Here is an 11,686-nt window from a genome sequence, read left to right as displayed (position 1 = left end):
GCTCAAGTGGTAGCAAGGTTCCGCTATTGGTTATTGACCGGAGACGTGTCTCGGTCATGTCTACATAGTTCTCGAACCCGTAGGGTCCGCACGCTTAACGTTCGATGACGATTGGTATTATGCGTTTATGTGATATGATGTACTGAAGGTTGTTCGAGTCCCGGATGAGATCACGGACATGACGAGGAGTCTCGAAATGGTCGAGACATAAAGATTGATATATTGGATGGTTATATTTGGACACCGGAAGGGTTCCAAAGTGTATCGGATATTTTTCGGAGTACCGCGAGGTTACCGGAACCCCCCGAGGAGTCAATGGGCCTTAATGGGCCCTAGTGGAGATAGGAGGCAGCGAGCAAGTAGTGGGGCGCGCCCACCCTAGGCCCAAACCAAATTGGTTTAGGGTTTAGGGGGGCGGGCCCCCTTTCCTTCTTCTCTCCTCCTCCTTCCTCCTCCTAATAGGAATAGGAAAGGGGGGGGCAAACCTACTTGGAGTAGGACTCCCTCCCTTTGGTGCGCCACCCCTTGGCCGGCCTCCTCCTCCCTCCCTCCTTTATATACGTGGGAGGGGGCACCCCATAGACACAAGTTCACAATTGTTTTAGCTGTGTGTGGTGCCCCCCTCCACAGTTACACACCTCGGTCATATCGTCGTAGTGCTTAGGCAAAGCCCAGCACCGGTAACTTCATCATCACCATCACCATGCCGTCGTGCTGACGAAACTCTCTCTCAGCCTCAATTGGATCAAGAGTACGAGGGACATCTCCGAGCTGAACGCGGAGGTACCGTACGTTCGGTGCTTGGATCGGTTGGATCGCGAAGATGTTCGACTACATCAACCGCGTTAACTAAACGCTTCCGCTTTCGGTCTATGAGGGTACGTGGACACACTCTCCCCTATCGTTGCTATGCATCACATAGATAGATCTTGCCTGATCGTAGGAAATTTTTTGAAATTACCGCGTTCTCCAACAGTGGCATCCGAGCCAGGTCTATGCGTAGATGTTATATGCACGAGTAGAACACAAAGAGTTGTGGGCAATAATAGTCATACTGCTTACCAGCATGTCATACTTTGATTCGGCGGTATTGTTGGCTGAAGCGGCTCAGACCGACATTACGCGTACGCTTACACGAGACTGGTTCTACCGACGTGCTTTGCACATAGGTGGCTGGTGAGTGTCTGTTTCTCCAACTTTAGATGAATCGAGTGTGGCTACGCCCGGTCCTTATTGAAGGTTAAAACAGCACACTTGACGAAAAATCGTTGTGGTTTTGATGCGTAGGTAAGAACGGTTCTTGCTAGAAGCCCGTAGCAGCCACGTAAAACTTGCAACAACAAAGTAGAGGACGTCTAACTTGTTTTTGCAGGGCTTGCTATGATATGATATGGTCAAGCATGATGTGATATAAATTGTTGTATGAGACGATCATGTTTTGTAACAAAGTTATCGGCAACTGGCAGGAGCCATATGGTTGTCGCTTTATTATATGCAATGTAATCGCCATGTAATTGTTTTACTTTATCACTAAGCAGTAGCGATAGTCGTAGTAACAATAGGTGGTGAGACGACAACGATGCTATGATGGAGATCAAGGTGTCGCGCCAGTGACGTTAGAGATCATGACGATGCTTCGGTGATGGAGATCATGAGCACAAGATGATGATGGCCATATCATGTCACATAATCCCCATGAATAGGATCAAACCTTATTCCATGCTATTTCCATAAGATTCTTCTTTCTTATTCTTAAGCAAGCCCTCGAGAGGGCTTTGTTGATCATGATTTCTGTTTTCTCTTTCTTTTCCTTTTTGTTTGTTTCGAGAAAGATATCGTCTGATTCTCCTTTTTGATTGCATGTGATGTTTATCCTTTATGCATCTTATTTTACTTAGAACGCCGGTAGCATTATAAGATGAACCCTTACTAAATTTCAAGGTACAAGTGTTCTCCCTGAGTATGCACCGTTGCTACAGTTCGTCGTGCCGAGACACCACGTGATGATCGGGTGTGATAAGCTCTACTTTCACATACAACGGGTGCAAGCCAGTTTTGCACACGCAGAATACTCGGGTTAAACTTGACGAGCCTAGCATATGCAGATATGGCCTTGGAACACTGGAGGCCGAAAGGTCGAGCGTGAATCATATAGTAGATATGATCAACATAGTGATGTTCACCATTGAAAACTACTCCATCTCACGTGATGATCGGACATGGTTTAGTTGATTTGGATCACGTGATCATCTAGATGACTAGAGGGATGTCTATCTAAGTGGGAGTTCTTAAGTAATATGATTAATTGAACTTTAATTTATCATGAACTTAGTCTTGATAGTATTTTGCAAATTATGTTGTAGATCAATAGCTCGCGTCATAGCTTCCCTTTATTTTTGATATGTTCGTAGAGAAAAATAAATTTAAAGATGATAGTAGCAATGATGCGGACTAGGTCCGTGATCTGAGGTGTATCCTCATTACTGCACAGAAGAATTGTGTCCTTGATGCACCTCTAGGTGACAGACCTATTGCAGGAGCAGATGCAGACGTAATGAACGTTTTCCTAGCTCAATATGATGACTACTTGATAGTTTAGTGCACCATGCTTTACGGCTTAGAACCGGGACTTGAAAAATGTTTTTGAAACGTCACGGAGCATATGAGATGTTCCAAGAGCTGAAATTGGTATTTCAGACTCATGCCCGTGTCAAGAGATATGAGACCTCTGACAAGTACTTGTCTAAAAGATGGAGGAGAATTGCTCAGCTAGTGAGCATGTACTCAGAATGTCTGGGTGCTACAATCGCTTGAATCAAGTGGGAGTTAATCTTCCAGATAAAATAGTGATTGACAGAGTTCTCTAGTCACCATCACCAAGTTACTGGAACTTCGTGATGAACTATAGTATGCAAGGGATGACGAAAACGATTCCCGAGCTCTTCGTGATGCTGAAATCAACGAAGGTAGAAATCAAGAAAGAGCATCAAGTGTTGATGATTGACAAGACCACTAGTTACAAGAAAAGGGTAGGGGGAAAGAAAGGGAACTTCAAGTAGAATGGCAAGCAAGTTGTCACTCCCATGAAGAAGCCCAAAGCTGGACCAAAGCCTGAAACTGAGTGCTTCTACTGCAAAGGAAATGGTCACTGGAAGCGCAAATGCCCTGAATATTTGGTGGATAAGAAGGATGGAAAAGTGAACAAGGGTATATTTGATATACAGGTTATTGATGTGTACCTTACTAGTGTTTATAGTAGCCCCTGGGTATTTGATACTTGTTCGGTTGCTAAGATAAGTAATGTAAGTGCATCTAGTGCCCCTTAGTGATTTTGGTGTATTGAAGACTTATAGGTTAAGGGACTAATGTGTTTATGAGTGTACACAAGTCTATAAGTCTATGAGGAGTTTGATATTTACAGAGAAAGTCGACCCCTAAAAATGAAGTTCTTCGACTGAAGACTTCGGTATTCTGAAGACTTTCTAAAGACTTTGAAAGTGAAGAAATTGGTGTGACCTTGAAGACTTGGTATTCATTCGAGGAACATGAAGCGTGAAGACTTTTGTTTTCGTAGTTTCATTTTCTCTTTCTTGAGTCATCGGAAACACCGTACTGTTAAAGGGGGTTGAGGAAATACTAAGGAAAAATTTCCATGTGATGCTCAACTCAAAATCCTACACCTACCAATCCTTTCGAGTGAAGCCATTGAAAATCTCATACAGTTCAGTCAATTTCTACAGTGACAGAGACGAAGGTCTTCTGGTCGCCGAGGAATTTGTTCTGACTGAGGAGTTAGGAATTCGCTAGTGCGGATTGCCTACACAGTGAGGAACATGATAGCCCTGAGGAATTTGAACCTCAAATTTCCGACCGTTGTTGTGCTACGCGCCAGCTGTCCCAAAATATCTTATCCACCTAACGGTCATATCATTGAAGGGCATTTATGTCTTATCATGCCGGGCTGCTCCCTAGGCTATAAATAGCCGCTCCCTACAACCACTAGATGGTTGGCTTTTCCGCGAGAAACTGACACTTGTCATTTGAGAGCATCCCATCCTCCGAGGACTTTGAGTGAAAATCATCAAGTGAGGAAAATCCAAAACCCAAACCCAAACACCTACAAACCCAAAGTGATTCAGCATCACTGAAGAGATTGATCCTGCGTGGATCCGACGCTTGTTACCTTTGAAGACTGTGCTTCTTCCAGACGGTTAGGCGTCATGGTCTAGAGCATCGAAGAGGAATTGTGGATCGCCGAGTGACCGAGTTTGTGAAGGTTCGGAAGTCACCTGAAGACTTACCACGAGTGATTGGGCGAGGTCTGTGTGACCTTAGCTCAAGGGGAATAAGGTGAGGACTAAGTGTCCTGGACTGCGTGTTCAGGACTGGGTGTCCGGGACTGTGTGTCCTTAGGTTTAAATACCTAGCCACCCTAACCAGACGTACAACTGAGACATCAGTTGGAACTGGTCTACCAAATCATTGTCTTCACCAAGCCAACTGGTTCTATTTCCTCAACTCTTTCATTTCCTCAGTATTGTGTTGTTTGCTTGTCATATCTGTGTTTGAAGACTTTGACTGAAGACTTTCTCAATTTCCTCAGTTCAATTTCTTCAGTCTGTTTGTCTTCATCTAGTTTTATCCTGTGATTACGCTTTCTGTACTCTGTGCTTGTCTTCATTTCATCATGATGACTATGCTTGTCTTCTGTTATGCTTACTTCTGAGTACTTATTCCGCTACAAGTAGTTCTTCTCTAAGGTATTTCCTCACTACCAAATTCCTCAGTGAAGAATTCATAAAAATCGCCTATTCACCCCCCCCCCCTCTAGTCGATATAACGCACTTTCAATTGGTATCAGAGCAAGGTACTCCCTTATTCTATGTGATTTTGGTTTAACCGCCTGGAGTTTTAGTTATGTCGACCGCAGGTATGATCAAGGTCTCTGCTGGGTGTCCTACCTTCGATGGGACGGACTACCCCTACTGGAAGAATAAGATGCGAATGCATCTTGAGGCAATTGATAACGATCTCTGGTATGTTGTGGAAAATGGTGTTCCCTCTGTCTCACCCTCTCTGAACGCTACCGATGTGAAGAGATTCAAGCAACTCGATTCTCAAGCGAAGAATATCATATGTGGCCATCTGAGCAAAGGACAGTATGGAAGAGTGAGTGCTTTGGAAACTGCCAAACTTATCTGGGATAGGTTGTCCAAAGTCAATGAAGGAGTTTCAACTCAGCGTGACTCTCGAGTTGATGTTCTTTGCAATCTCTTCAACCTCTTCAAAAGACTCGACAATTAAAATGTTCAGCAAACCTTCGATCGCCTCACTGACATCTCAAATGAGCTTCAAGCACTTGGTGCCACTGACATCACCAACCATGAGGTGGTGAAGAAATTACTGAGACCGCTTGATTTCTCATTTGATACTCTGGCATTGATGATACAAGAGCGTGCTGATTACAAGTCACTTGACCCCGCTGATATCCTCGAGAGGCTAAATACACATGAGTTCCAGCTTGCTGAAAAGAGAGATCTCTATGGTTCGAGCTATGGCAGATCACGTGCACTGAAGGCGAAGGCAGTATCTGAGTCCGAAGATGAAGACTCTGGTAGCAGCCTTGGTGACCCTGAAGAACTGAGTCATGATCTAGCACTGCTCGTGAAGAAATTCCAGAAGTTCTCAAGACGTGGTCGCTTTGGAAGACCCTCAAGGAGAAATGATTCCTCATCCAGTGACTACAAGAAGAGGCTTTGTCACAAGTGCAAAAAACCTGGACACTACATTCAATATTGTCCTCAGTGGGAAAAGGAATCAAAGAAGAAAAAATACAAGGATTACAGTTCTGATGATGCGAAGAAAAAGAAGAAATCCTCAAAATCTTCATCATCAAAATCCTCAAAGTCTTCATCTAACAAGAAGAGCAGCTCCAAGAAGGCTCAGGCATTCATTGGCAAGGAAATGGACTCTGAAGCTGAATCTGAGGAACAAGAGGAAGAGGAGGCATCTGAGGACTCCGAGTCTGGTGTGGCAAGCCTAGCCCTCACTACTGCATTCGTCAGCAAGTCTATCTTCAACTCTAAAGAAAATGACCTCACCAACAAGGCTGATGAAGGCAATGATGACTATGCTCCCACCTATTGCTTCATGGCAAAGGGTGCCAAGGTACTAAAATATACCTCCTCTGAATCTAGTGAGAATGAATCTGATGAAAATCTTAAGCCCAGCTACTCTAAACTTGCTAAGATTGCTGTAAAACAAAAAGGGCTTCTGAAAAGGTTCAAAACATGCTAGACAAAAGTGATGATATGTTGGGTGAAGAAATGGATCGCACTAAAATCTTGACTAAAAATCTTCAGAGACTTTAGACCAGGTTTGACAACCTTCAAGGTCATCATAACACTCTCTTATCTGATCATGAGAAGCTTTCTTATGAATTTCTTCATAGAAAGCAAGATCTTGAGAAGCTAAGAGTGAGTTATGAAGATCTTTAGAAGGAGCATGATTCATTCCTTGCTCAACAAATCAGCGCTGCTCAGGAAGAATTTGTTCCTCCATGTTTGAAATGCATTGAACGTGAATCTGCTAATTCTTCACTTGAATGTTCAAATGCTTCTAATGTTACAAATTCTTCACCTGCCTCTGCTATCACTAATTCCTCATTTGAGGACATTGCTAGTATCACTGATGATGCAGGGCTGAAGGAATTGTACATGACAGGCATGTACAAAAGCCTCAAAGGGCATCAGACTCTTTGTGATGTGCTTAAAAAGCAGATCCTCAACAGGAACCCTAGGAAAGAGGGTATTGCCTTTGAGAGGAAATTCAATGCTGATGGTACATATTGGAAGCCTGAGCAGTACCCCAAAACCTCATGGGTTGCTGCAAAGGGACCTCTAGTTGATCCATCTAATTTATCTGGCTCTACATGTGAATCTTCTCATTCTTCTGATGAGTCATTTGACTCCAACTATAAACCATTCAAAAATCAGAATGGTGAAGTATTTGCTAGATATGTTGGCACTAACTGCAGGAACGGTTCCCCTATGAAGAAAATCTGGGTTCCCAAAAGGTGCCTTGAAAGTCTTCAGGTGAATGTCCTCATGACACCACCTGTGAAGAATAGGAATCCCAGATCAAATTCCTCATATGGACCAAATTCTTCATATGGATCCAAGTCCTCATACGAACCAAATTCCTCACGTGGATCAAATTCCTCAAAAGGATCAAAGTCCTCATATGAACATCATCGTGCTAACAACTCTGTCTCGCAGGGAAGAGCCAAGGGATATGAATATGAGCATTATTCTTCTAATCATTATGTTCATAAGTCCTCAAAGAATTTCTCTGCTTATTCATATGCTTACCCTAACCCCTCTTATGTGAAACGAAATGGTTTGGCCGCTATGCCACCATTCTCAAATGGAGCTCGCAGAGTGACGAACTCTTTGCCACCCCTTCAGATGTGGGTGGTGAAGAAAAAGAACTAATTTCTTCTGTAGGGTCAGGTCTCCAGACGTGCGTAAACGTCTGAAGAATTTGCTGGGGACCTGACAAAATTGCCTGAAAGGACGCAGGCTAATCATGAAGAAATGAACTTTCATTTCACACATCCCCCTACTGCTTTATTTGTCTTACTGCTTGATGAAATTGATCTGATGAATTGTGATATCATATTCTTCACTGATGAAGTATATGAAGTTCGTAAGCTGCACTAATTCATCTACAGGATGATCAACCCAAAGCCACTGAGTGGGTCCTTGATAGTGGATGTACAAATCACATGACTGGTGACAAGAATCTATTGGTGGATGCTCCCTTATCACCGTCGCATCTAAAGCATATCATCTTTGCTGACAAAGGCAAAAGTCAGGTATTGGGTCTAGGTAAGGTTGCGATCACAAAGGATCGACACATGGACAAAGTCATGCTTGTTGAGTCCTTAGGATACAACCTTATGTCTGTCTCAATGCTTTGTGAACTTGATATGGTTGTTGTCTTTGGCAAGTATCGTTGTGTTGTGGTTATAGAAGCTGACAATTCCAAAGTCTTCGAAGGCTTTAGGAGAGGAGACTTGTATATTGTTGATTTCTCTACAGGACCTCAACCAGCCGTGTGCCTACTTGCAAAAGCTTTAGAAGGCTGGCTATGGCACCGGCGACTTGGTCATGCAGGCATGAGGAATTTGCACACACTTGCGAAGAAGAAGCATTTCATTGGCATTGAGAATGTCAAATTCCTCAAGGATCACTTATGCGGTGCCTGTGAAGCTGGAAAGATGACCAAGGCCAAGCATCCAGCGAAGACTATCATGACCACTACTCGTCCATTTGAATTGCTTCACATGGATCTCTTTGGTCCTAATCATTACTCTACTGTTTCAAATGAAGCATCTCAATATGGCTTTGTTATTGTTGATGATTACTCTCGTTACACATGGGTACACCTTGTTACTTACAAACATGAAGTGCAGGAAGTCTTCAAACGATTTTCCTCGAGGGCTTCAACCAACTTTGGTGTGAAGATCAAGCACATCAGAAGTGACAACGGAACTGAGTTCTAGAATTCGGGTCTCGATGACTATCTTGATGAACTTGGTATTACTCATGAGTTATCTACTCCTTATACTCCTCAACAGAATGGCGTCGTGGAGCGCAAGAACAGAACTCTTGCTGAGATGGCTGGCACTATGCTCGATGAGTACAAAACGCCTCGTTGTTTCTGGGTTGATGCAATTGATACTGCGTGCCACATCATCAACAGAGTATATCTTCACAAATTCTTCAAGAAGACTGCCTATGAACTCCTCACTGACAAGAAACTCAATGTGAGTTATTTCAAAGTCTTCGGTGCTAAATGCTGGATTAGAGATCCTCATCACAACTCTAAATTTGCATCGAAAGCACATGAAGGTTTTATGCTTGGTTACGCAAAGGACTCGCACACCTACAGAGTCTTCAACAACGTTCTTCACAAGGTTGTTGAAACTGTAGATGTGCGGTTCAATGAAACTAATGGCTCGCAAAGAGAGCACCTACCCTCTGTGATAGATGAACCAGCACCTGAGGATTCTATCAAGCTCAAGGCTACTGAGGATGTCATTCCTACCGAAGAATCTGCTGAAGAATTCATTCCAGAACATGAAGAACGTCGAGCTGATGCACCTGAGGAAACTGCTGAAGAAAATGGTGATGAAGAAAATGCTGATTAAATTCCTCGACGACAACCAGCTCATCCTCGCGTTGCAAAAGAAGTGCAAGTGGAGAAGATCATCGATGACATTAGAGCACCAGGTCCTCTCACACGCTCAAAAGCTTCACACTTATCTAACTTTTGTGGGCACTATGCTTTTGTCTCTATCACAGAGCCCGCTAAGGTAGATGAAGCATTTCTGGAGCCTGAGTGGATTCAGGCCATGCAAGAAGAATTACATCAATTCGAGCTCAACAACGCCTGGGAACTGGTCAAACGTCCAGATCCTCGCAAGCATAATATCATTGGCACAAAATGGATCTACCGCAACAAGCAAGATGAAAATGGCCTTGTGGTGAGGAATAAGGCACGACTTGTAGCTCAAGGCTACACACAGGTTGAAGGAATTGATTTCGATGAAACTTTTGCACCTATTGCTAGACTTGAGGCTATTCGCATATTACTTGCTTATGCTAACCATCATGATATCATCTTATATCAAATGGATGTGAAAAGTACATTCCTCAATGGTAAGCTTGAGGAAGAAGTATATGTTGCTCAACCCCTAGGTTTTGAAGATCCAAAGAATTCTAACAAAGTCTTCAGACTCAATGAGGCCCTCTATGGCCTCAAGCAGGCCCCTCGGGCGTGGTATGATACTTTGAAGGAATTCCTAATGAAGAATGGCTTCACACCCGGTTCACTCGACCCTACTCTCTTTACTAAATCTTATGATGGTGAACTGTTTGTGTGCCAAATATATGTAGATGATATTATCTTTGGCTGTACTGACCAACGTTATAGTGATGAATTCGCCTATATGATGAGTGAAGAATATCAAATGTCTATGATGGGAGAGTTGAAATTCTTCTTAGGTCTTCAAATTCGTTAACAGCGCAATGGCATTGTTGACACCTGATTTTGGCAAGATACAGATTGCAATGAAGATGGTCTTGAGTGAACGGGTTTTCAGCATGAAAATATTCACGTCGCCGAGTGGAACCACTTTGATGTTTCGGTTATATTCATTCGACTTTATCTTACGGACCGAAACTATACTCCGAGTGGCATAATTCAATGTTCCAAGTGGTTTTTGGCCAATCACGTCTTCAAGATGACCTCGTATGAAGGAGCACTCCTAAGGAATTGTCTTCGTCTCATCGAGGCAATCGATTTTGATATATAAATCATCTCAATCCGAGTTCATATGCAAAAGTTAGAGGCAATACACTGCAGACCGAACCTCAACGGAAATATGGCGCGAGGTGCCAGACACTTGTCTGATAGGTTGCGCAAGTAATTAGGCCATCAAGACGGCCTAGAATATAAAAAACCTTCAACATGAAAAAGTTTTGTCTCGTCGAGCCGATCGTTTTTCATATAAAATTTGTCTCAATCCGAGGTCGTATGCAACCTGGAGAGACAAATCAAGATCAGGTTGTGTTTTCAGTCGGGAAATCCGAGTGAAAAGTATACCATCCGAGTGAAAACCTACCGCTCGAGTAAAAGGTCGAGTGAAAAACTTATCGATCGAGTAAAAGATTGGCTTCCGAGTGAAAATATAGTAATCCGAGTGAAATTATCATCCGAGTGAAGTTATTCCGAGTGAAAAGATTACCATCGGAATGAAAACTTGACGTTCGAGTAAGATATTGCCTTCCGAGCGAAATATAGTCATCCGAGTGAAAGATTGTATTCCGAGTGAAATTATAGTCAACCGGGTGAAAGAATATTGTCTTCCGAGTGAAAGACTCTAACATCCGAGTGAAAAGGTCCAGTCGGACGAAAAACTCTAATATCCGAGTAGATGAGCTCGGATCCGAGTGAAACTGAAGATGTGCCCGAAAGGTAATCCAGATGACCTCGGATGGAAAAGTGATCAACACGGAAGTTGTGCGCATCGTCAAAACGGTGAACTTTGGTTTTGGAGTCATTATCATATGAGATAGTATACGGCCTGTAAGTTCACTACGAGACTCGGACAATCCAGTCTGTTACATGACCGAGTCCGACTAGATATTAAAGATGGCTTCGTAGAATATTCAAGATGGTCTTATTTGGAAAAGTGTTCAACATAAGGATTGTTCGTCTCGTTGAGGCACACAAGTTCCATATTTGGGCCGTCTTGATCGGAGGTCATCTGCAAGCTCGGCGGCCTGCGCAAGGAGGAAGACAGAAGTTGGGCCAAATTCAGACTGAATCCGAGTTGGAATAGAACTAGGACTCTAGGATGTGAATTGATGTAATTTTTTGTAAGGAAAGCCTAGATGAATCCTTTGCTTGTACGGGAAGTCCAGCCGCCTCTTATATATGTTGGGGGTGATGGCCGATTCAACAACACCAATCGAAGCAATCAATCTATTACACTTTTGTGTTCATCTATCTTTATCCCCTACCCTTGTATCTTTGTTTCTCATTATTCGTTCGTTCTTCGCGTTGGAGGGCAGCGATCCACGAGGCTCTAGGGGCGAGCGAATCGACCTAGGGCAGC

The 11,686-nt window shown here is 43.3% G+C and overlaps 1 protein-coding gene across 1 annotated transcript; it reads left to right on the top strand.

The window, feature by feature from the left end:
- Positions 1-5,442: 5,442 nt before the first annotated feature.
- Positions 5,443-6,297, top strand: LOC147972098 (uncharacterized). Its single transcript, XM_087524224.1, has one exon. The coding sequence runs from the start codon at positions 5,443-5,445 to the stop codon at positions 6,295-6,297; it is 855 nt and encodes a 284-aa protein (XP_087380350.1).
- Positions 6,298-11,686: the final 5,389 nt, after the last annotated feature.

Source organism: Triticum urartu, chromosome 5A (genome assembly GCF_056163025.1).
Source record: "Triticum urartu cultivar PI428250 chromosome 5A, HENAU_Tu73, whole genome shotgun sequence".
Classification (NCBI taxonomy): Eukaryota; Viridiplantae; Streptophyta; class Magnoliopsida; order Poales; family Poaceae; genus Triticum; species Triticum urartu.
Note: the sequence above shows the minus strand (reverse complement) of the source record. Positions and strands in the feature narration are given on the sequence as shown.